This window comes from Panthera pardus, unplaced genomic scaffold (genome assembly GCF_024362965.1).
Source record: "Panthera pardus isolate Hobbes unplaced genomic scaffold, ASM2436296v1 HiC_scaffold_19, whole genome shotgun sequence".
NCBI lineage: Eukaryota > Metazoa > Chordata > Mammalia > Carnivora > Felidae > Panthera > Panthera pardus.
The window spans coordinates 6,705,044-6,730,603 of record NW_026526754.1 but is presented as its reverse complement, the minus strand read 5'-3'; the positions used below and the strand labels follow the sequence as shown (position 1 = coordinate 6,730,603).

The following is a 25,560-nucleotide window of genomic DNA, read 5'->3' as shown; positions in this document are numbered from 1 at the left end:
TATTTTCAGAACGTGTGTCAAAGCTGGGGCAGGATACCTGGGCCAACTGCCGACCCGGCGCTCTCCCCGTCTTCAAGTGTGGGGTCCCTCGTGCGACCAGTTTCCAAACCACGAGAGGCCCAGGTTCTGGCTATCTCAGATCTCTCTGGCTATCTCAGAGGTGCCGTGGGTGGTTATCCTGATAGATAAGTGAGAGGCCCTCCTCAAAGGGGCCATGATGATTTGGGCAAGTTCCTGAACCTTCCGTCAGTTTCCTGGACAGTGAAACAGGATCGTGTGAAGACTAGATGAGAGCACAGGCGTCCGATGCTTAGGTGTGCCTGGTGTGGAGCAAATGTGCGTGTGCTATCGAAGCCTGGCGCTGTCGGGACTCACCGTGTATGTGCCCAGTCTGTGCTGAAGCGTGACCCTGGACCGCATGCTCTGGGGAGTGTGAGGGGTTTTCAAACACATACACTCCAAGCAGGTAGTCTGGTTTAATCCATTATGGCTTTTTTCACATGCAAGAGAAGAACAAAGGTTACAAATGCCCAAGACATGGGTCCACGTCTGGCTCATTCATGAGGCCTCTTGGGTCACAGGAAAGGCCATTTAAAGAAGCTACTGTTGTGTAAAAAAAAAAAAATTACATACAGTTACAAAATCCCATTGAACATACATACACAGCACAGGTCCTCAGGTGAACACAGAAGGCACATTTCACCTCTGGAGAGGTGGTCAGGAGACCTGCTCTGGGGTCGAGAAACACGTCATGCTGAGTGCCTGGGAGCCTCTCGCCTGCTGGCGGGCAAGAGGGTTTGGCTGGGCCCGCCCAGCTACCCAGGACGCTGTCAGTTACTTCACCGTTAGGTACCCTCACTCCTTTGGACCTAGTAAGCTAATCTACAACTGGCATGTTGCCCAGAGAAGACGTGCTTTCCGAGGGCGTGAGGTGCCCGTTACGGACCCGATCTCTCCCAGATGAGAGCCAAGGTCAGTTTTCTCCCTGCTTCAAGAATGAAGAGGCAGGGGCGCCTGGGTGGTTCAGTTGGTTAATGGTCCGACTTGGGCTCAGGTCACGATTTCGAGGTTCATGAATTCGAGACCCTCATCGGGCTCTGTACTGACAGCTCAGAGCCTGGAGCCTGCTTTGGATTCTGTCTCCCTCCCTCTCTCTGCCCCTTCCCTGCTCATGCTCTGTCTTTCTCTCTCAAAAATAAACACTAAGAACAAAAACAAAAAGAAACGAAGAGGCAGCTGGTACTCCTTGAACAAAAGAATCTTAGAAGGATTCTTCTCCACAAAGTGCCTGTTGTGAGCAAATGCAGACAAACCCCCCTGGGGCCCAGCAGGTTGGCCTTGTGGTGGTTTCTGCCCTACATCTACCCACCCCCTGCTCACCCCCTGCCAGCTTTGCAGCATGAAATGCCTCCCGTAACAAGGCTCCATCAGCTCTGTCCCCTTGTGCTGATTTTTGGCAGGGAGGTTACAAGGCTTAAGGTCTGCGGGGCAGAAATGAGAAGTGGCAGAATATTCACGAAGCCCCTGTGTATGGAGCGGTTGGACAGGGCTAAGCCAAGGGGTGCCGATTTGTATGCTGGGCTTGGGAACGTCACCTTGGGGCTGTGAGGAGGCTGGCTCCGTCAGCAACTCCCACTGCTGCTGAGGTCACAGCCTCTCTCCCAACACACACGGTCCCCTGACCACGTCCCGGCTCTCCTGGTTAGAAGGTGCAGCAGTCAAGGCCCATGAGGCTCGGGTTGCCAGGGCAGGGTAGGCCTTCAGTCAGAGTCAGAGTCGGAATTCTCTTCTGAAAGGAAAGGAAAGCAAAGAGGATGCTTGGTGGGAGCTTCCAGACCAGCGGTGCCTGGAAGCTGTTTCTGGGGAGATCGGCTGGGTTTCTGGCTGTTGGCTGGAGCTCTGGACTCAGGCCCCTCCTGCAGCTGACTGTGATGGTGGTATCTACTTGGTGTGAAGGCCACCCTCCCCCCAGCACCCGTGCCTGGGACCTGGGACAGGGACCTGGGACAGGCGGTTGCTGTCACCTCCAGGGCAAGGCCACGTGGAGGGGGTGGAGCCCGGATGCCTCTGCTCTAGGCTTTCCCCTGTCATCCTGGGCTATTCTCACTTCGGGGTGTCAGGGAGGTATGTCTGCACCCCAAACCCAACCCTACTCTGCAATTCAGCAGGGCAAGGTGGGGACAGCTATTTTCTGGCCCAAGAAACTAAAATATACTAGAAAATCAGGAAGCCTCTTTTTAGCCACCTTATAGTTTCCATCCTCCTTGCCCCAATCCTAATTTTGTATAGTAATCAGACACATTTTATAACGTTAAGGGCCTATCTATGAGGTGTAACTCCAAGGTTCCTAGAATCCCAATACTGAAGAGTACTCTATAGAGCCTTCTGGAACCTTCAGGAAGGAAAAGCACCTAAGTCATAAACCTCCCGCACCTCCCCCAGCAGTGCCAATTGCTATTTTCAGGGAGGGACCAATCTCTGTCCCTTAGAACCCCAGTCAGTCCTCATACTGTTCCTGGGTCATGGACAAGCTCAGAGAGCCTCCATAAACCTTAACTCCCTGTGCCAAGGGCTGGAATGGCATGACTTTGTGGTTTTGCTGTATTCATTCTAACACATAAGCTAGGAATAATTTTATAGCAAAAAAAATTACTATATATAACTATGTACCTTCAAATATTTAAAGCTCACAAAATATTCAAACACATGTCTCCACTGCTACTTCCTACTCGTCCACTAGAGTGGTTGTCTAGAAGCATCCATAACAGGCAGGCAACTGGTAAGCAGGTCACAAAGACCTAAGGAAAACATCTAGGAACATTTAACCTAGCTTTAGCCTTAGTATGGGATGGGACGAGATGTGCCTCATATATTTTTAGCAGAAGGGTGGGTTCTGCTGGCTCATAAGCCTGACTGAGCTTGTTTCGGTGCTGCAGGTAAGGAGGAGAGCTTGGTTCTCTGGTCCCTGAGCCACAGGCAGGTGAGACTGGGGTGGGGGGTGGGCAGGTGTATTGGTCCGAGCCGGTGGCAGCTCTGCAGCCCAGTGACTGGCTACCCCTGGGGGCTCATCAGCAAAAGTGTCACAGAAGAGGAGTGCCAGGCCTGCCCTCAGCTCACCATTCCTGCAAGGGCAGGGTTCCTGGAGAGCCAGCTGCATGAAGGAGCAGGAGAACCAGGCTGCGAAGACACTCTCGGCCTGTGGGGATGCTCCTCCTGGAGCCGCAAACTGGCTGGGTATCCCTCAGGGAGAGCAGGGTCCCCGGGGGTGATAAGCCACGTTCCCAGGTAAAAACCCACAGGGTGGCCACCCACCTTCTGCCTTGTCAGCTGTGTTCTCGTCTGTGGAGTCCCCTTGTTTGAGAAATTTGGCCACGTCATTAAAGATCAGATAGAAGTCAATTGCAAACACGATGGTGGCAAAGAAGCCAAACACCTGTGGGATAGGACACAAGGTGGATGGAGTCCGTCATCAGGAGCTGGGAGTCCCTGGTCCAAGAGCCTGGGAACGGGGGGGCCGGCCCGAGAAGCTATCGCCTGGCTTTATCTGCTTGGAAAAGCAGGTCCGATTGGCAAGCACAGACCCCTCCCGGTACCGACAAGGAGGAAAATGAGCTGTTATCTTGGCTGGGCAAACAGCCTTCAAAACTCAGGGTGGATTTAATCTCCAATAAGAGGACTTTGGAATAGCTGAGATCCACGTGAAGCCCCGAGGGGCCTAAGCTGGGACAGACTGTGCCCCAGCCACGGAGTGTCCAAGGGGCATCTGGGGTGGGGTGAACCCAAGGGGGCGTCGCTGGGCCACCCCTTCCAGGGAGAGGGCGGCTACTCACCCCAGCTGCTTTGGAAGCCCCGTCCGAGTACTTGGCAACAGCTGTGATGGAGATGGCGAAGTAGATGAGGGCTGCTGTGACACAGCGCAGGAAGTCCTGGGGAGCGGTGGGCACAGTCACTGCCCTGGCCTCCCAGGAGTGGAGGACAGCACTGGGGAGGGGCAGCTGGGAGCCCGGGCAGGGGACAGGGGCTCAGAAGGGCACCAGGTGGCAGGAATGGGGCTGGAACCCACTGTTGGCCAGGGGATGATGGGCCCGGCAGCCTGGAAACACAGCTGGCCCCGCAGATCTGGCATCCTCGGGCTCTCTGTTTGCACCTGGTCCTCGTCCCACCCCCATTCCTGCCCCTGCCTAGGTGCCCCTGCGGGCTTCGAGCAGCTGAGGCTGCCTTGTCCCCGGTCCAGCTGGCCATCCACTGCCCCGTGGACAACAGGCTGCACCTGCCCTGTGGCTTGGCCCACATGCAGGTCTCCCTGTTCCACAAGAAAGGGGAAGTTGGAAACCTGCTCATCTGCTCCCTGCTTGCTCTCCAACGGGGAGATCTGGCCCTGGGCTTCACTGTGCCACATACTTGCGGCAGATCCATTTATGCATCATGGTTTCTGTTCCCCTGTCTCTACAATGGGGACACAGGTTGTAGCCCATCAGGAAGTATATGGGATACGAAGTCAAGAGACCAGGGTCGAATGGCAGCCTTTCTGCCCCTTTTCAAACAGCAAGGTTTGAGGTGGGGCTCTGAGGCCTCCCAAGGTGACAAAAGGAGTTGCCAGATGGCTAAGGCCTGGGCAAGCCCCGCAAGTCCTCAGTTAACCTGCCTTGCCCCTTTGGAAATGGCTTGAATTCCTGCAGCGGAGGCTCATTCCGGCAGGCCCAGCTGGGAACACCAGCGCCACCTGGTGGCCAGGGGCCATGATTCCGGCTAAGGTTCCCTGCCTCAGGGAGGGGCACTGGAGGCCCTGGAGGTTAAGGCAACCTGCTCTGGGTCACGCGGCTGCTGAGTGGTGGGGCCTGGCTCCAACCTACGGCAAACAGCCCCTCCAGCACAGTGAAAGGTGAGGGCCGAAATGCAGTCAAACCCCTCCCTCCTGGGGCCCAGCCCTCACCATCATGGGCCAGCACAATCCCTGCCACTTGTCATTCAGCTGCATGGCATCAGCAAAGAGGAAGTAGAGGGCCAGCAGGAACTCCAGCAGGGGTGCCGCGAGGAAGGCGGATGCAGAGGATGCCACATAGCAGACAAAGGTGATGAACGACAGACCCTGAAGGTGAGGCAAGGGAAAGTCAGTGCCCTTGCACAACCCCTGGCCCAGTGCTCTGCAGTCAGGAACAGGGGAGGTGACCTGCCCACAGTCCCACAGCTGCCAGGATTAGAACCCTGTCGTGGGGCGCTGGCCCACACCCGCGCTGCCCCCTAAGCCCCTGGGCATGGCTCTGCATCTGGACCCTACACCAGCTCCCTGCCAGGACCCAGTCAGGAAGCCCCAGCTTCTCATGTGTGTCTAGCGCCAGCACTCCCCACCCCCACCCGGCCAGGCTGCCTCCTACAGCTGCTCACCCCACCCCCACCCCAGCGGGCTCTAAGGCAGAAACCACCCAACAGGGCACCCAGCTCAGATGGTATCCAACAGGGCAAATCAAACCTAAGCAGTCACTAAGCAGGAACCAGTTTCAAAAAATTAACCCCAACTCCCCAAAATGTAAATGTTAGCTGAAAAAATATATAAATCTGGAGCTTTAGTTAATGATATGCACACTGAAGTGTTCAGAGGTGAAATGTACTGATGCGGGCAAAGTATATTTTTACTTTGCATCAAAAACTAAATTCGCTTGGTGGACGGGTAAATGGGTAAGATATGTGATAAAGCAAGCATGGCGGTGGGTATATGGGCATTAACAGTAAAACCGTTCCGGTTTTTTAGAGATTTGCAAATTTTCATAAGAAGAAAAAAACATCCAGGAGGGAGTGTTGACCCTGACACTTGAGGCCCTGCTGCATCACCCCTCCAGCCTTTGTGAAAAGGGCACACTGCATTAAGGAGCAAGAATTGGAGTTCTCCGCAGCCCTGCACATGTGCTGTGGGTGGGAACTGATTCGGGAAGATGCGGAGGCCCCTAGCTAGTTCTGCTAGTTCTGTAGACCATGTGGTGCGCTGCAGGGCAGACCACGCTGACTGACGGGGCTGTTGTTCCCCAGGCCAGTGCCCGCTGAGGTCTGTGGGATGTTCACAACCACCTATGCACAGGTGCTTGCTCACAGCCCACTTTACAGATGAGAAAACAGGTGCAGACAGGTGAAGTGACATTTGCTCAGTGTCATGCAATAAAAAAGGCACCAGAATTTGAACCCAGGGCTGGCTGACCACACAGCTGTAGTTCTTGCCCCACGGTTGCTGGCCTTTATCTGTCCTGGTTTCTGTCACTATGGCTGGGCTGGGCACAGCATGCCCATGGTTGAGTAGCTTGGAGTGGGGCCTAGGGGCCCTGGAGGGACACCCAGATGCCACACAGGAAACACTGTGGCTGCTTCAGACAAATGCACTTCAGACAAATGAAGAGATCCCGGGGAGTCCCCAGGGCACAAGTCAGCCCTGAACATGGCCATGGAAGTAGCTAAGTTCAAGTGGAACAGATGGGAAATAAAGGCATAGAGAGAGGTCTCCCAGGAAAGCAAGTCCATGGGACCCCGACCAAATCCTGTCCCCAGCTGTACTTCCTCAAGAGAGGGCTGTTCTTGTGTCTCTCCCCTTCCTGTCCACCGCCCCCCAAGCCAGATTTTGGGGATTCCCCTCTCCATTCTTGTTTCCTCATTCCCTAATTCCTGGTGGCTACTTCCTTGCCTTTCCCGTCCATGTCAGTCTCCCTACTTGCTGGGGCCTGGAGGCAGCCGGAGGTGACCAGAGGGAGCCAAGAGGGACCAGAATGGCTCCCCTGTGTCTTCAGTGATCACCCCTAACCCTTCCTCCCCACTTCTTTATCTTCCTAGGTCTGGATTCCTGACACCCAGCTATGCGCCAAGGGCTTCCTCTATGAGGTGGGCTGAGTGGGTTGGGATTGGGGCCCCTCAGTGGCCTGTGGATTAAAGGCTTCTCTGCAAAAGAGGTTCCCATCAATTTCCAGGGCTGAACTGGCATCTGTCCGCTCAGTCTGCCTCCTGCTTGCTGAGTCAAGTGACTGCGTCGCGGGCTGGGGACATCTGCCCCGGGCAGTAGGAAGAAGTGTGTGGGCAGAAGCCTCCTTCCTCTGATCTCCACTCCCATCCTTGGTGTCACCCAGCCCTCAAGTGACCCACCTGTCAAATCCCCTATGCTCTGGCCTCAGCTTTCTTGTCTGCAAAGTGGGAGTAAGGATAGGGGCTGTCAAACTGCTGGGAAATCTAAGGTACAAGAGCTCCTCCCTACCTCGCCTCCTCTGTGCCCGGCCTCTTCCTCCCCGGTACTGCACGGAGGCCAGCACCAACCCCCCACCCCACACACTTGACTGCGCCGGAGTTTTCGGAGTGTCCCGAAGACAAAGGCCTGACGGGCAGGGGTGGGGGTTGCGAAAAGGAGGAAGGACTCGGAGGGGGCGGGGCGGCTGGATCCGAGCGAGGGAGGGGAGGAGGAGGATGAAGTCACCCCGCTGGGTTCCCGCCCCGGCCCCGTGCACCCGGGGGGAGGGGTCTGCCTGCGAGCCTCAGCCTCACCCAGTCCCGGGGGTCCCCTTCCCACTACCCGCTGTTCCCCGTCTCAGCTGGCAGGAGTCCACTCTGGCCTCTGCCCCGCAGCTCGAGGCCCGGCCGGCCCTCCCTGCGCCCAGGAAAGCGGGCAAGAGCGCAGAGAACTGACCCTGGCCCCCCACCCGAGCGTCGTGAAGCGCCGAAGGGGCCCAGTTCCTCCCGCGGCGCAGCCAGGGATGGCAGGAGGGTTTGCGGAGCGGAGCGCCCGCGACGGAGGCCAGAAGATGCAGGGACGCAACCCGTCTCGGGGGCCCAGCGAGAGCGGGGGCGCCCGGAGTCACACAGAGCTGGGTTGGGTTTCCAGTGGCCCGGCCGTCGCGTGGACGCGACCCGGCCCCAGGCTTCTCGACGGGTCCCCCATGTTGGTTTAGGGAGCCGGGAGGGCCTGGATTCAGACCCCATCTCGCCTCGGTCTCGCGCGCTGAGGGTCAGCGCCACCCGACGCCTGGGGAATGCACCCAGATCCGCCCGCTTTCCTCGGCTCCGAGGAGTTGGCGGGGCCGGGAGTCTCGACGGCTCCTCCGCGGACCCCGGCCCCAGCCCCGGCCCCGCGTCGCACTCACCGACTCTGCCAGCAGGAGGCGGCCTTTGAGCGAGCAGAGGTAGGCGCGCGCCGGCAGGAGGGCGCGGAGCCCGGGCATCGCCGCGCCCGGCGGGGAGCGTCCGGCGCGCGCCGGGGCCGGGTCGGGGTCCGGGTCGGGTTCCTGGTCTGGGGGCCACATGGCGGCGGCGGCCGGGACCGAGGCGCGGCCCCGCTCCCTCACCCCGCGCCCGGGAGGGAAGCGGAAACCCAGACAGTGCGGAAGGAGAAAAAGGCGAGACCCGAGAGCGGGGAAGCATCCCCCCGCCGCCCCGCCCCCGCCCCGCCCCTCCCCTCCCCTCCCCTCCCCTCCTGCTCTGCCCCCTCCTCCCGTCCTCTCAGTCTCCCGCTCCCCCGCCGTCCCGCTCCCTTCCGCTCCGCCCCCCCCCCCCCCCCTTCTCCTACTTCTCTTGGCTCCCGGCTGCCCTTTCTGCGGTTCTTGGTAATGGGCTGGGGCCTCCTTAGACGCCCGCACTCTCCCCTCACCCGCGAGACCTTCTTAATTGCCGTCCCTGAACACCCCGTCGGGGCTTCCATTCCCTGCTTCGGGCTGTGTACTCGCGCTGCGCCGTCTAGCTTCCTGCCCGCGTCACTGTTTGTGTCCGGGACCCAGAAACCGAAGCGCCCAAACTGCAAGACCTCTGTCTGGTCTCCCTCCGGCTTTGATCGCGCTGTCAGCTCCCCGACCTCACTCTCTCTTTCTCCCCTAGCCTGCCCTCCCATCCCTGGCCAGCCCATCTCCTGGGCCTCTGCATTGGCTGTCCTGGCCTGCCCTCTGCTCCCTCTCCCCGTTCATCCCTGGAGGACACCCAGATGGCGCCTGAGCCCCGGTGAAGGGCACTGCCATCCATCCTTCCACCCCAAGATCTGAGCCTGGGGCTGTCCTCGTTCTCCCTCACCGTCACCATCAGTCCGTGACCAAGGCTTGCACATCTTCATCTTCTAAAGCTTTGTTTCTGTTCACTTCTCACCGCCACCAAGGCCTCGACTACGTCCTAGAGTACTCCTGCCTCCTCCCTGGACTCCTAGCAGGGTGTCTTTAAGAAGCCTCTCTGCTTCCTTCCTTGGCAGCCAGAAGGATGCTTAAATCTTCAATCAGGATCACCTCCATTTCCCTTATCCCCCGAATCTTGGGAGTTTCCCATCTTGCTCAGAGTCTTGGTAAAGAGCCTAAAACCATTATCTCTTGCTGTCCTCTGCTCCTTGTCTCTCCCACTCATAGACTTTCTTACAGTTTCTTGAACAAGCCATGCTCCCTCCTACCACGGGGCCTTTGTACATGCTGACCCTGCTACCTGGAATGCTCTTCTCCATCTTGTTATATGATTAACTCTTTTTTATTCTGTGGTCATACTGTGGTTTCACTTCCTCAAAGAAGACTTTGCTGATCTCTCCCACCAGGTAAGAGGTATTCATTTGCTCATTTATTTATTAAACAGCAGTGCTAGAAAGATTTCATTTGCAGGATGCAAGGGAGCCTCAACTTATCTGCGGGGAGTGAGTGAACTAAATGTGTCCACAGATCCCTGAATAAAATAATTCCTGGTAATAGATGTCTGGCTGGTTATGGCTGATTCAGAGGGTTGCCAGGAGCCTGTGTAGAAGAAAGAACTAACAAAGGGCTAGGAGAGGAGACAGATTGTGGAGAACCAGGCCCTGGTGTTTGGATCTTACTCTAGATTGCCTGGAAAGAGGCCAGGTGAAGGTTAGAACAGAGGACAACCTGATATCAATCAGTGTTAATTAAATCACAGCTCAAAACTGTAACTCATTATTAAGAAGAAAACACCCCAATAACTTAAATGGGCCAAAGTTTTGAACAGATAATCCAACAGAGATATACGATGTCCAGTAAGCACAGGAAAAGATATTCAATATCATCAGATGTCTAGGAAGGCAAATTAAAGCCACAATGAGATACAATTTTATACCTATTAAAATGGCTTCGTAAAAGGGGCTGCTACTATTGCAGTGCTGGGGAGGCACCGTGGAGCAGCTGGAACTCTCCTACACCCCTGATGGGGGTGGAAACGATTACCTCCACGTCCGAAGACAGTTTGACAGTTTACTAAAATATTAAACAGAGGCCAACCGTATGACTCAGGCATTTTACTTGTAGGTATTTACCCAACGTCAGTGCAAAGGCTTGGACGTGAATGTTCACAGCAGCTGTCTTTTTCGTAGCTCAAACTGCACACCGTCTGGTGGTTCATTATAGCAGAGAGAATAAACTGGGGGGTATGCATACACTGGAATCCTTCTCAGCGAGAAAAAAGAATAAATCATGTTTTAAAAATATTAATTTATTTGGAGAGAGACAGAGACAGCAGAGGGGCAGAGAGGGAGGGAGAGAGCAAGAATCTCAAGCAGGCTCAGTGCTGCCCACGAGGAGTCAGCTGCCAGCCAGGAGCCTAATGCACTGTTCAAACCCACGAAGCCTCCAGATCATGACCTATGCTAAAACTAGTAAGAGACTCTAAAGTGACTGAGCCGCCCAGGCGCCCCAGAAGGAAGAAAGCATTGACAAATGCAACAATATAGATGCATTTTGCAGATACTATGTTGAATGAAGGAAGCCAGGCTCAAAAGGGACATATTGCAGGACTACATTTTTATGAATTTCTAGAACAGGTGAAACTAAGCTGTCGTGACGGAAGTCACATCAGTAGGGGCAGGGGGAAGCTTTCTGGAGTGCTGGAAGTGTTTTTTATTTTGACTAGGGTGGTGACTACACAGGAACATACACTTGTCAAAGCATATCAAATGCACTTAAAATGGTTGCATTTTATGTCATGTAATTCACCTCTCACTTTACTGAAAGGGAACTCATACTCACACAAAATGTGGTGACTCACCCGGGTGGCTGAGAGAGTCCAGGGAGAGGGCAAGTAGAACCCAAGGGGTGCCCCTGCTTGAGGTGACTGGATGCCTGTGACCACTGTCCCTCCCACCATGGGCTGTGAGCTCCATGGGATCCAGTCATATAGCCCAGCGCAGAACCTATCACATAGGATGGCAGCAGGAAGTGTCTGCTCTGGAATGAAGGAGGGTGGCTCTCTCTATTCCTTTTACATTCCTGTGTAAGGAATATATTCTGTTTTTCTGATTTATTTTAGTCTTTGGGTTATAATTAAATACTATCATGCTTAATTTTGTTGGTTAAATTGTTTCATCGTTGGCCTTTATTAGCTCCTTCAGGTGGGCTCCTGTGTACCCATCCCTCATCTTTTTTCCCTCATTTGCTTATTTTCTGACCCTAGAAGGTGCTTCAGGGTCATATTGTATTCTCCCCATTTCAGCCCTAGAGTCAGGGTTCCTCCAGGAAACTCAGGTTCTTTTATTGGAGAATGGTATTTAGAAACAAAACCCCCTGGGCACTGTTGATTTGCGTTTCTCTAGTTATGAGTGGATCAAGGGTTTTTTTTTGTTTTGTTTTTGCATATGTAACAGCCAGTTGCTTTTGCTCTTCCGAGAACTGCTTTTCACATCCTTTGTATGTTTTTCTATTGTCTGTTTAAAAAAATTGATGCATAAGAACGCCTATATTCAGGAGATTATGAAAGGAGATTTCCTTTTTCTGAAATGTGAGTTATGAATAGTTTTTCCTGGTTTGTCATTTGCCTTTTACTTGGCACTTTTGCCATACAGATTTTTCCTTCTAGAACCTGGTGTTTTTTTCCTTTAATCTAGGAATGTGATGACTGACAATAGCAGTTTTTTCTTTTTTTCTTTTTTCTTAATTTTTTTTTTAATTTTCATTTTTTGAGAGAGATGAGAGCACTCGAACAGGCCCTGTGTGGGTGTGCAGGAGGGGGGAGGGGTGGTGGTGGGGAGGGGTGTTAGTGGGGAGGGGCAAAAGGAGAGGGAGGGAAATCTCCAGCAGGCTCCGTGCCTAGCACAGAGCCTGACGGTGCGCTTGATCTCGTGACTCTGAGATCATGACCTGAGCCAAAATCAAGAGTGGGACGCTTAACCGCCTGAGCCCCCCGGGTGCTCCAATAGCAGTTTTCCTGACTCACCATCCTTACATTTGTGGGATGTACCTTTAATACCCATAGTGTTTTGCTCTTTTGATAAACCTCTGGATTCATTTTGCTAGTATTTTATTTGAGATTTTTGCCTTTGTTTTCATAAATAGAATTGACCGCTAGTTTTTATTTCATTGTATTTTATTTCTTGTATGTTGTGTTGCGCTTTATTTAGGTCTTTCTTTTTTCCTAATGAAGGCATTTAAAGCTATAAATCTTTCTTTGAGGACCACTTAGGACACATCCCCAAAATATTGCTCTAATTTTTATTCACTTCTAATTAGCTTGTAGTTTCCATTTTAATGTCCTCTTTAATCCAAGAATAATTTAAAAGGGTATTTTAAAGTTTTTAGTTAGAGAAATGTTAGACTTTTCTGGTGAATTTCTAATTTTATTATTTATTTTATTTAGAGAATAGGTCTATATGTTCTCCTTTTTTGGAATTTGTTGAGATTTTGTGTCCTGATAGTCAAGTTTGGTAAATGTTCCATGTGTGTTTAAAAAGATTGAATAGTCTCTCCTAGTTGGGTACAAAACTTACCTATGTATCTACTATGTATCTTTTTAATTATGTAATTGAAACTCTCTGTATACTTACCCTTCTTTTGCTTGATGTATTGATTTACTGAAACAGATATATTAAAGCTCCTCACTAAAGTTTTCCATGTATTACTTTTCTTTGGATTTCTAATGTTTTCTTGTTTTTGTTTTTAAGTTATCATGTTGGATGAACAGGAGTTAACATATGTTTTGTTCAGTAGGATAGCAATTAAGAGCATAAGCCAAGTGTTTAAATCCTGGTTGTACGACTTTCTTCTCTGTCCTCAGTTTCTCCATTCACAAAATGGTGACAGTGACATTACTTAAGTCGTATGATTACTATTAAAAAATGTTTATATATATATAAATTTATCTATTATAAATTTAAAATTTATAAATTATTAATTTATGTATTATAATTTATGTATACAATTTAGATTTATTTTTATATATATTTATTTATTTATTTAGACAGAGAGCAGGAATGTGTGTGTGTGAACAGGGCAGAGGGGCAGAGAAAGAATCTGAGGCAGACTCCATGCTCAGCACAGAGCCTGACGCAGAGCTGGATCCCACAGCCCTGGGATCATGACCTGAGCCTAAATCAAGAGCTGGGACATTGAACCGACTGAACCATCCAGGCACCCCAGTCATATGATTATTGTAAGGATTAAATGAGATAATACATAAAAATATCTTAGAATAGTACCTGGCATTTATTTATTAACTATCATTTTGATATCTCTGTTTTCCCTAGTGAATGCTGTTAGCTTTTGATTCTATTTCATTTAATATTAATTTCACCACACCTACTTTCTTTTTGTTGGCATTTGTATATCTTGTCTCTGCTTTTCTCATAGAACCATTTAATGCTAAAACTATCTCTCTACTACTTTTGTTTTATGTTACCAACTTTGATATGTTGTATTTTCATTTTTGTTCTCTTCAAAATATTTTCTAATTTTTCCCAAGATGTTATCTTTGAACTGCAGATTATTTGGTGGTATATTGTTCAATTTTTAAACATTTGGAGATTTTCTAGTCCTCTTTCTGTTATTGATTTCCAGTTTAGTTTCCATTAATTCCATTATGCCAGAGAATATACTCTGTATGATTTTAATTCTTTTAAGTTTATGGAGATTTGTCTTATAATTCAGGATATGGGCCATCTTGGTGAATGCTTGCTGTACACTTGAAAAGAATGTATTATTGAGTGAAGTGATCTATAAATGTCATTTAGATCCAGTTGATTTGTGGTATTTAGTTTTTCTGTATCCTTGCTGGTTTCCTGTGTACTTGTTCTATCAATTACTGGGAGAGAAAAGTTGACATCCTCAACAATATGTGTAGATTTGTCCATTTTTTTGTTCAGTTCTTTCAGTTTTTGCTTTATGCGTTTTGAGGCTCTGTTATTAGGAAGATTTAGGATTGTTGTATTTTCATAAAGTGGATTTATCATTTTATCCTTATGTAGTGTGTCTTTTATCCCTGGTGATTTTGTTTTTTTGCTTTTTGCTTTGTATGACGTGAGTACAACCATTACAGTTTTCTTTTGATTGGTGTTCAAATGCAGTATCTATTTCCATTCTTTTATTTTTAATCTACCTGTACCATTATATTTAAAATGAGTTTCCTGGGGCACCTGGTGGTCAGTCGATTAAGTGTCTGATTCTTGATTTCAGTTTAGGTCAGGATCCCACAGTTTGTGAGTTCAACCACCATGTCGGACTCTGCACTGACAGCCTGGAGCCTGCTTGGGATTCTCTCACTCCCTCTCTCTGCCCCTACCTGCCTGTCTCAAAAATAAATAAATAAGAACTTAAAAAAAGTAGAGTTTCCTGTAGATGGCATATGATTGAGTCTTTAAAAAAATTTATCTGACCATCTATTTTAATTGGTATGTTTAGACCATCTATATTTAATGTAATTATTTATATTTGGATTTAGGTCCACAATTTTGTTTTGTTTGTTCCTTCTTTATTTGTCCATTCTTTCCTGCCTTCTTTTGGATTAAATATTTTTTAGTCTTCTCTTATTACATCTATTGAGCTTTTTACTCTCTTTGTACTGCTTTTTAGTGTTTTCTATAGGGATTAATATATACATGCTTAACTTTTCACAGTCTGCTTAGAATTAATATTTTACCACTTCAAATGCAATGCAGAAACTTGAACATCATATATGTCATTTTAACCTCCCCTCTTTATGTTGTGGCTGTCGCATGTATTACATGTACCTATACTGGAAATCCCATCAGATGATGTTAAGATTTTTGCTTGTGGGGTTTCTTGGGTGGCCCAGTTGGTTAAGCATCCGACTTTGGCTCATGTCATGATCTCACGGTTCATGGGTTCAAGCCCTGTGTTGGCCTCTGTGCTGACAGCTCAGAGCCTGGAGCCTGCTTTGGATTCTGTGTCTCCCTCTCTCTCTCTTCCCCTCCCCTGCTTACACTCTGTCTGTCTGTCTGTCTCTCTCTCAAAAATAAATAAACATTAAGACATTTAAAAAAGAAGATTTTTGCTTTCAAACATCAAACATATTTTAAAGAACTTGAGAAGAATATTCTATTTGTCCAGATATTTACTATTTCTTTTTTACCAGTTTTATATTGATATATATACATACAATAATACATACAATAATAATTGACATATAAGTTTAAAGTGCACAGCGTAAGCAGTTGATGTATGTGTATGGTTAAGTGACTAACACAATAAGTTTAGTTAACATCCATCATCAAATATAGATACAAAAAAAGACAAAAGTGTTTTTTAACCTGTGATGAGAACTTTCAGGATTTAGTCTCTTATCGACTTTCAAATATGGCATACAGCGATATTGACTATAGTTATGTTGCACATTACATCTTTAATACTTTAACTGGAAGTTTGTACCTTTTGACTGCCTTCATCTAATTCTCTTTCCCTCCATCACTTGTCTTTGGTGACCACAAATCTGATCTCATTTTCTGAGTTTCATTTTTTTCTTTTTTCTTGTTTTAAATTCTGCATATAAGTGAGATCAGTATTTGTCTTTTTCTAATTTATTTCACTTAGCATAATGTCCTCTATCTTGCCACAAATGGCAGGTTTTCCTTCTTTTTAAAGGCTGAATAATATTCCATTGTGTGTGTATGTGTATATACATATATATGATATATATGTATATATATATATATATATATATATATATATATATATATATACGTATATGCCATATTTTCTTTATCCATTTATCCATTGATGGACTCTTAGATTGTTTCCATGTATAAATAATGCTGTAATAAACAGGGGTGTGCAGATATCTCTTCAACATAATTTTGTTTTCTTTGGACATATATCCAGGAGTGGGATTGCTGGATCATATGGTAGTTCTGTTTTTAATTTTTAAGATATTTACTATTTTTGTTGCTCATTCTTTATCTTTTAAGTTCCATGTTTCCTTCCGGTATAATTTCCCTACTGTCTAAAGAACTTCCTTTGCCGCTTCTTTCAGAGCAGATCTACTGGCAATGAATGTGTTCTTTCAGTCTTCCTTTTTTTGAGAATGTCTTTTTTTTTTTTTTTTTTTTGCCTTCATTGATGAAAGAAGGGTATTTTCACTGGATAAAGCATTCCGGTTTGATGGTTATTTTCCTTTAACACTTGAAAATTGTGCTACTTCTTTCTGGGCTCCATGGTCTCTGATGGCAAATCCTCAGTTATTCAAATTGTTACATCATTTTCCTCTAGGTGCTCTCAATAGTTTTTTCTTCATCTTCAGTGTTGAGAAATTTGATTAGGATGTACCCAAGTATGATTTCTTTGCTTCTTCTGTTAGAAATTTACTGAATTTCTTGAATCTGTAAATTTGTGTCTTTTGCTTATTTGAAGAAGTTGTCGGCCATCATTTCTTCAAGAAGTTTTTGTGCCACACTCTCACCCCATACTTTGTGGGAATCCAGTGATACAAGTATTCTTTTGGTATTGTCTCTAAAGTTCTGGAGTCTCTGTTCTTCTTCTTCTTCTTCTTTTTTTTTTTTCTTCAATCTTATTACTCTTTTTTTGTTGAAATTGGATACTTTCTTTTTAAATTTACTTTATTTAAACAATTATTTATATTTAAACAATTTATTTAAATTCAAGTTAATTAACATACAGTGTAGTGTTGGTTTCAGGAGTAGGAACCAGTGATTCATCACGTACATATAACATCCAGTGCTCATCCCTGCAAGTGCCCTCCTTAATGCCCATCACTCATTTAGCCTATCCCCCCACCCATCTCCCTCTAGCAACCCTGAGTTTGTTCTCTGTATCTAAGAGTCTGTTCTCTGCATCTAAGAGTCTGTTATGGTTTGCCTCTCTCTCTGTTTTTATCTTATTTTCCTTCCCTTCCCCTGTGTTCATCTGTTTTGTTTCTTAAATTCCACCTATGAATGAAATCATGTATTTGTCTTTCTCTGACTTATTTTGCTTAGCATAGTATACTCTACTTCCATCCATGTCATTGCAAATGGCAAGATTTCATTCTTTTTGATCACTGAGTAGTATTCCATTGTATATATATACCACATCGTCTTTATCCATTTATCAGTTGATGGACATTTGGGCTCTTTCCATAATTTGGCTGTTGTTGATAGTGCTGCTGTAAACATTGGGGTGCATGTGCCCCTATGAATCAGCATTTTTGTATCCTTTGGGTAAATACCTAGTAGTACAATTGCTGGGTCATAGAACAGTTCTATTTTTAATTTTTTGAGGAACCACCATACTGTTTTCCAGAGTGGCTGCACCAGTTTGCATTCCTTGCAAAGGGGTTCCTGTTTCTCCACATCCTTGGCAACATCTGTTGTTTCATGAGTTGTAATTTTAGCCATTCTGACAGGTGTGAGGTGGTATCTCATTGTGGTTTTGATTTGTATTTCCCTGAGGATGAATGATGTTGAGCATCTTTTCATATGTCTGTTGGCCATTTGGATGTCTTCTTTGGAAAAGTATCTATTCATGTCTTCTGAGACTGGATAATTTCTTTTGATTTGTCTTCAAGTTCACGAACTCCTTGTTCTGTCATTTCCATTCTGTTATTAAGCACATCCAGTGAAATTTTTTATTTTGGTTATTGTATTCAGTTCTAAAATTTCCATTTGATTTTTAAAAATATTTTATATTTCTCCACTGAGACTTTCTATCATTCCAATTATTTCACTTATTCTTAGAGCATGGCTATAATATTCTCTTTAAAGTTTCTGTCTAATCATCTAACATTTGTTGTTATATTTAGGGTTGTTTATTCATTGTCTTTTCTCTCATGAAATTTTGAGATTTTTCTGTTTCTTTTAACATTTTTTTTAAATGTTTGAGAGAGTGAGAGCACATATGAGTGGGGGAGGGGGAGAGAGCAAGGGAGAGAGAGAATCCCAAGCAGATCCTGTGCTATTCAGCACAGAGCCCAACATGGGGCTTGATACCATGAACCACAAGATCATGACCTGAGCTGAAATCAAGAGTTGAATGCTTAACCAGCTGAGCCACCCAGGTGCCCCAGATATTTCCGTCTCTTAATATGTCAAGTAATTATTGTATTTTGGACATTTTGAATATTATGCTATGAACTCTGGATTTACTTAATTCCTATAGAGAGCATTGGTTTTTAGTTGTTGTTGTTTGTTTTTTTAAGCAGGCAATCAACTGGTTAGATTCAGGCCACAATATCCTACCTACCATTGGACTGTGACTCCAGTGGCAGTTCAGTTTTCAAAAACTTTGCAGTACTATTCTGGGGTAAATACCACTTGGTCATAGTATATAATAATTTTAATATGTTGTTAGAGTTGGTTTGCTAATATTTTGTCGAGGATTTTTACATCTACAGTCAATGAATGCTGGTATATAGTTTTCTTGTGATGTCTTCGTCTAGCTTTGTTATTGGGGTAATTCTGGCCCCATATGATGACTTAGGAAGTGTTCCCTTGTCTTCTGGTTTTTGGAAGAGTTTGCGAAGGGTTGGATTCATTCTGCTTTAAGTGTTTGGTAGAGGGGTGTCTGGGTGGCTCAGTCTGAAACATTTAACAAAGTCAGTTAAACATCTGACTTTGGCTCGGGTCATGATCTCACAGTTCGTGAGTTTGAGCCCCGCATCAGGCTCTGCACCATCAGTGGGATTCTCTCCTTCTCTCTCTGTCCCTCCCCCACTTGTATACTCTCTCAAAAAAACTTTAAAAAGTATAAATTAAAAATAAATAAATGTTTGGTAGGATTCACCAGTGAAACTATCTGGTACTGGACTTCATTGGGAGGTTTTTGGTTACTATTTTGATCTTTTGTAGAGCTGTTGAGATTTTCTATTTCTTCTTGAATCACTTTAGGTAATTTGTATGTTTCTAGTTTGTCCATTTCATCTAGTTTGTTGGCATACAATTGTTATAATCTTGTATTCGTTTTTATTTTTCTATCATCATTAGTAATGTCTGCACTTTCAATTCTGGTTTTTGTTATGTGTTCTCTCCCTTTTTTTCTTCATCACTACCTAAAGATTTGTTGATCTTTTTTTTGTTGATATTTTCAAAGAACCAACTTTTTGATTTCTTGATTCTATTATTTTTCTACTCTATGTTTTATTTATCTGTACCCTAATCTCTATTGTTTTCTTTTGCTAGTCTTTTTTTTTTTTTTTTTTTTTTTTGAGAGAGTATACCAGCTGGGGAGGGGCACAGAGAAAGGGAGAGAGAGAATCTTAAGGAGCCTCCACACCCAGCACAACCAGATGCCCCTGTCTGTTCTATTATTCAACCCTTCTGTTAAATTTTAAAATCTTTCTCATAATCTACTCCCTCCCGCCTCCCAAGAACTGTTGTTAGCTTATTGTCGTCTTTACAGTCCCTTGTTTTAAGGACATGGTATCTTTACCCTGTAGTTAGGATTTTTCCGAATTTGCATTTTGGCCATTTCCATGGGTGATATGCCCCAGGTCATTCCTTACTCCTGGAAGATACTCACCTGATGTAGTTTTGGTCCAAAGAGGCATCTTCCTGAAGTCTGTGGTGACCACAACCCTGTCCCAGGTTCTCCTCAGTATGACAGGTGGCTGCATCAAGTCACGCTCCACCCCATTGCACGCCTTCTCTTTCTGGACATGGAAAACCTCTGCCTGCTTCAGAGAGCCGCCTCCAGGGATTGAGAGGAATGGCCACACAAAGGAGTTCAGCAAGGTCTACCCTTTTCCATTAGATTCTGAACACAGTCATGTTTCACTTACATTTTTAGATAAAATTTACATACTATGAAATACACAGGCGTTATGTATATAGTTGAATGTTTTGACACATGTATATACCTATGTGACCACTTCCCTAATGAAAATAAAGAACTTTCTCATGCCCTCATGCCCCCCCCTTTTTTTTAAAGTTTATTTATTTTGAGAGAGCTCGAGTGTGAGCAGAGGAGGGGCAGAGAGAGAGACACAGAATCTGAAGCAGGCTCTGTGCTGTCAGCACAGAGCCAGATGCAGGGCTTGAAACCACCAACTGCGAGATCATGACCTGGGCCAAAGTCGGATGCTTAACTGACTGAGCTACCCAGGCTCCCCCTCCTCGTGCCCCTTTATAATCAGTCCCCAAACTTCATCTCCTGAGGCAACCGCTGTATTTTTCCCTGTCCTTGAGCTTCATAGAAATGAATCATAGGATATGTCTTTTGAGTCTGCCTTCTTTCACTCAATATGTGAGAGTCATTATGAATCTTTTATTTTTATCATTATTACCGTGTTGTATTACTATCCTTTTTTATTGCTGAGTAGATTTCTATCTTATGAACGTAGCACAGTTGGGTTTATCTCCTTTTGAACCTGTAGGCTCTTTTTTGTCTTTTGGCTACTATGAAAATTCTAATACACCATTCCTCCTGGCTCAATACCTAGGAGAGGAATTTGGGGTCACATGGCAGGATAGGGTGCATTTTTGAGTTTTTCTTTACAATGTAACTCCCTGTAGTTGCTCCCACTTTCAGCAGGGTTGCCTCACCCTGCCTGGCCTGCAGGGGGTGCTGTGGGGGCTACAGAGGGAGTAATGACTGGAATGGTGGAGGCCCTATGGCTGGGCCGTCCAAGTTTGGGCTCCGCCTGCTTCCCCACCTGACTGCCAGGCAGCAGCCTCTTTCCAGCCTCGCTTCATTCTCAGCAGCAGCCAAGTATGGGATCTCCTGGTAGAGGTGGGCCCTGCCACTTCAGGGGTTCCCCGTGGCACTTAGGACAAAGGCCCGAGCCACTAGCATGGCTCTCACGGCCCAGTTGACCCTCTCAGCCTGTCTCTCACATTGTTCCTGGCTAGGCTGGGGGGGGGGCACCCCATTACTCCCCACCCCCCATCTCTTCCAGCTCCTCATGCATCAGTGTGGGACCTTGCTTTCCTCTCAGGAGGATAACCCTTCTCCTGCCTCGTGGTCGGTCTGTCCAGTGAGACTGGGGCCCTGACCGAGGCCTGTGAGTGGGAACTGTGGCTGTGGTGCCCAGCTGAGCCTAGCTCAGGGCTTATGCTCAGGTCCTTATTGAGGGAGACCCTGCAGGTCCCAGAGGGTTGGCTGGTCATCTCTGAGGGAACCTGAGTGCTCCCAGTTCCTCCTGTGCCCGGGCTGACTGGCCCAGATGTGAGCCTGACTCTGGCTGATAGAGGCCCTGAGCCCTGAGGGGATGATACCACCCCTGTTGTCCTCTTCCCGAGCACACCTCAAATGAGAACCGGTGCTAAGCTACAAAGTAAAAGTAAGAGAGGCCAGTAACCTGTTTTTCTCATAGCGACTACCTGGATGCTTTTTAAAAATGTAAATATCAATGTGGGAGCACCTGGGTGGCTCAGTCGGTTAAGCACCTGACTCTTAAATTTGGTTCAGGTCATGAGCTCCGACCGGTGCAGAGCCTGCTTGGGACTCTCTCTCTTCCCTCTGCCCCTCCTCTACTCTCTCTCCCCAACCTCAAAAAAAAAAAAAAAAAAAAAAAAAAATTTAATGTGAATAAAATGTCCATTTTGTTTTCCAGTCTGTTGTTTTCCTATGGCCCCTTTGGCTGGTCACTGTTGACAGCATCTGTCACCCACGCTACGGGTACCCCAAACCTTGTGTGCCCTGTGGCCTACAGGCCTGAGAGGCCCATCTCTGGTCTTGCCCTCTGCACCAAAACTTTCAGTAACTTTTGTTGAATGAACAAAATAATGTTTAGATCAACATTAAGCTTTAAAATCCATTTAAAGAGGAATTTCTTTTTCAAGCAAAGTTGGTTATTAGGATGGAAAAGAAAACCATTCTAGAGAGAAGACAATAAACTGGAAATATTTGTCGTAAAACGCACTGCCACTTTTGATAACAGGGGCCTCCTTTGCGTCATTTCTTGCCTCTCTTTACTTTTTCCTTTGGCTTTTGTGCTTTTTCTGGTGCCTTTTCTGGTGCCTTTTCTGGTGCATTTTCTGGTGCCTTTTCTGCTTCCTTTGGCTTTTCAACCTTTCGTTCATTTTTTGGAGGAAGCAGCACATTGGTTTTGAGCCTCTTGCCTTTGAAATGTTTTCTTTGAAGACACATATCCATTAAAGCAAACATTCCAGCCATACCAATAAGGATCTGGGGGAAAAAAGGATGCCCATTACTTTTGCTTTTCATACAGATGCTTTGCATTTCATTCCAAAGCTGGCATATTCCCTCCTTGTTTCTAATTCGTCTGCGGGTGCTGATTAACACGTCCTTTCCTCTTCCTAGACTTCTCAACCAGAGACATTCTGAGTTTGCCCCTCCTCCAGCTTCAGCCTCCCTCTCCTCCCTGCCCCACCCCTCTCCACCTGTGCCTGTCTCTTAAAACCCATGGTTAGCGGCCTGGGTGTGACCCTTTGCCTCAGGGATTGGGGCAGCTAGGAGGAGAAAGCCATTAGATTGGCTGGCTCCCTGGACATCATCTTTATTTAAGTGGTTTTTTCATTGGAAGCATTTACCACCTTTAGTTTTAAACTTTGCATGGGTCCCAAGATTTTGTGAAAAGAAGCCCTTTCCTTAAATCAGTGGAAAACACCCATTCTCCAAAAGAGGTGATTTCTTTTCTTTCTTTTTCTTTCTTTCTTTCTTTCTTTCTTTCTTTCTTTCTTTCTTTCTTTCTTTCTTTCTTTTCTTTCTTTCTTTCTTTCTTTCTTTCTTTCTTTCTTTCTTTCTTTCTTTCTTTCTTTTAATGTTTATTTTTGAGAGAGACAGTGAGAGTGGGGAAGGGGCAGAGAGAGAGGGAGACAGGATCCCAAATGGCCTCCGCACTGACAGCAGAGAGCCGACCCAGGGCTTGAACTCACAAACTGTAAGATCATGACCTGAGCCAAAATCAGGAGTCGGATGCTTCACTGACTGAGCTACCCAGGCGCCCCTAAAAGAGGTGATTTCTGAGCACATAAACTGCCCAACATGAAAGACTCACCACAGCAATAAAGTAGTGCAGTGGCATGGTTTGTCGACTTTTCACAGCTATGACCACGGCCCCCACAAGGAAAATAATGGCAAACAGGTCGTTGAGAAGGTCCTAGAAGCATGAGAGATAGGCAAGTCAGCCTCAAACAGAGCCAAGACCCCCATCAACACCCAGCCTAGCATAGCTTCCTCCAAAGGGGATGGTTTCCAAACTTCTGACTGCTTTTAAAAGTATAGGTGGAGATAAATACACATGGGCTGCATGGACGTGCTGTGGTCCGCAGGGCTGAGCTCTTTGAGTTGAGATGCAAAGCCCAGGGTGTTTAACTGCCTTCATAGGCTCCCCTGCTGCTGCCTCTCACCTGAATTCACACAGTAGCTAGTTATGTTTTGATTTTTTTTTCCTTGAATACTCATTTAAGTAACTGCACAACTATACAACTTAACGGTGAGTACAACCCCCCATCATCTTTATGCTCTCAGGACCAGCTCTCCTTTCTGGATCGAGGGTGGGCTGTGTTGCTGGCAGGAGGCTCTGTTGGATTCCGGCCACCCTAAGTTGGGAGCCCAGTGGCTGCCTTTTCAACCCCTGCCTTGCCCCTCCTGCTACTTCCTAGACACTCCCCTCTTTGTATCAGCAGCCTTCCTTCCCATCCCTTGTGGCCTCAGCCTTACCCTTGCCCTGTACACTTGTTTCCCTTACCTTACTGATAAGGTCCAGATGTTCCCAGACCGCGCAGAAGGGCTACTTTCCCTGCAAGTACCACCTGCTGTCACTCCCTGGCATAGCCAGACTTAGAGTTGGGCAAAGCGTGGCCACAGAGAGCCGGCTTCCTCTCGTGTCACTCATGGGGTGATGCTAACCCAGAGCTGGTGCACCCTCTCGATCCTGTGGGCAGCAGCCAGCTCTGCAGCACTGCGTAAGGCCCACCCTTCCCCTTGGTTTCCATGATGCTATTTTCTGCAGGTTGACCTTCCCTGGCTACTTGTCTTGGGCATTTTCTTTTCCTTTTCAGTTTTTTGAATTTTAATACATTTCAAACATACAGAAAATACTAGAACACTCATCCCCACTCCCACCTCTGGCAGCCACGAACTATTGAGATTAAACAGATGTTAAGATCTTGCAAGATTTGCTTAGATCTCTTAAAAAAGACAACAAAGCCAGAAGTAAAACTTTGTGGAGTAAGACACAGTGTCATCATTCCGGCCCTTTTATGCCTCTCACTCAGAGGCAACTACACACAGTGGAACTGATGGGTCCTTTTCCCAAGAGTGTATTAGTATTTTCTTCCATATTATATGTTCATAAATAGTATATACTATTTTGTGCGTTTCACAAATTTAAATTTAAATAAAAGGTGTCTTCTATCATTGGCTTTTTAAACTTAAAGTTTGTGAGATTGATCAATTTTGAGAACACAGATTGAATTCATTAATTTTAACTGATGAAGTCTGTGAATAAACCAAACTAGAAACATTAGGTTGTTTCTACCTTTTAGGAAATTATTATTACAAACTCTGCTGCAACGAACACTCTGGTCTGTGTCTCCTGTGCATATTTCCTCCTGGTGTGAATCAGTAATAGAAAATCTCCCACTGAAGAAAAGCTCAGAACCAGATGGCTTTACTGGTGATTTCTACCAAACATCTCGAGGAGAATTAACACCAATCCTCAAACTCTTCCAAAAAAATTGAAAAGGAGGGAGCCACTCCCAAACTCATTTTATGAAACCAGCATTTTCCCGATACCAAGACTAGCAAAGGACACTACTAGAAAAGAAAATTTCAGACCATCATTCCTGATGAACAGAAATGTAGAAAGCCTCAGTAAAATGCTAGCAAACTCTAAAGGCCTCATCTGTAAGCATAGTCACTCTGGGGGTTAGGATTTCAGCATATGTACTTTGGGGGTACACATTCAGTCCATAACAATTCCATTAGTCTTTTTGTTGATCCCTGAGCTAGTACCAAAGCTTTATAGTAATTCTGATATCTTGTTGGGTGAGTCTATCCTTGTAAGACTTTTAGAATCACCTTGTAAACGTTCCTGGAAATTCCAGGAAGAACCTCTGTCAGGTTGAAGTTCCATTTGATTTATTGATTACTATGGAATTAAATTGCCATCTTTTTTTTAAGTTTATTTATTTGAGAGAGAGGGAGAGAGCGCACGTGTGAGTGCATGAGCTGGGGAGGGGCAGAGATAGAGGGAAAGAGAGAGAATCCCAAGCTGGCTCTGCATTGTCAGCACAGAGACTGACATGGGGCTTGATCTCACGAACCGTGAGATCATGACTTGAGGTGAGATCAAGAGTCAGATGCATAACCAATTGAGCCACCCAGGTGCCCCTTAAATTGTCATCTTTATGATAGTAATTCTTCAGACCTGTGAATATGGTGTATATTTCCACTTATGCAGACTTTTATGTCTGTTAATAAAATATAATCTCTACGTAAAGTCTTA

At 46.4% G+C, this 25,560-nt stretch overlaps 2 protein-coding genes and 1 long non-coding RNA gene across 7 annotated transcripts in view; 1 reads left to right on the top strand and 2 right to left on the bottom strand.

Moving 5' to 3' along the window:
- Positions 1-457: 457 nt before the first annotated feature.
- On the bottom strand, positions 458-8,369 carry CMTM3 (CKLF like MARVEL transmembrane domain containing 3). The gene is made up of 5 exons (XM_019455728.2): positions 8,109-8,369; positions 4,934-5,089; positions 3,831-3,926; positions 3,313-3,433; positions 458-1,789 (listed from the first exon to the last, which is right to left on the bottom strand). The coding sequence occupies exons 1-5, from the start codon at positions 8,265-8,267 to the stop codon at positions 1,761-1,763; spliced, it is 561 nt and encodes a 186-aa protein (XP_019311273.1). The 5' UTR covers positions 8,268-8,369; the 3' UTR covers positions 458-1,760.
- Positions 8,370-8,466: 97 nt separating this feature from the next.
- LOC109270818 (uncharacterized) overlaps positions 8,467-25,560 on the top strand; it is a 52,847-nt gene continuing 35,753 nt past the window's right edge. Inside the window, exon 1 of the long non-coding RNA XR_002081688.2 lies at positions 8,467-9,526. This is a non-coding gene — a long non-coding RNA (uncharacterized LOC109270818). The remainder of the gene's footprint in view (positions 9,527-25,560) is intronic.
- Positions 21,887-25,560, bottom strand: part of LOC109270812 (chemokine-like factor) — a 47,147-nt gene continuing 43,473 nt past the window's right edge. For 4 of the 5 annotated variants that reach the window (XM_019455718.2, XM_053906516.1, XM_019455720.2 and 1 more), the window contains 2 exons: positions 23,107-23,208; positions 21,887-22,274 (listed from right to left, as the gene is read on the bottom strand). In XM_019455718.2, coding sequence (XP_019311263.1) covers positions 22,041-22,274; positions 23,107-23,208 — 336 coding nt within the window. In that variant the 3' untranslated portion in view covers positions 21,887-22,040. The remainder of the gene's footprint in view (positions 22,275-23,106; positions 23,209-25,560) is intronic. The other variant, XM_053906517.1, reaches the window with a different exon arrangement.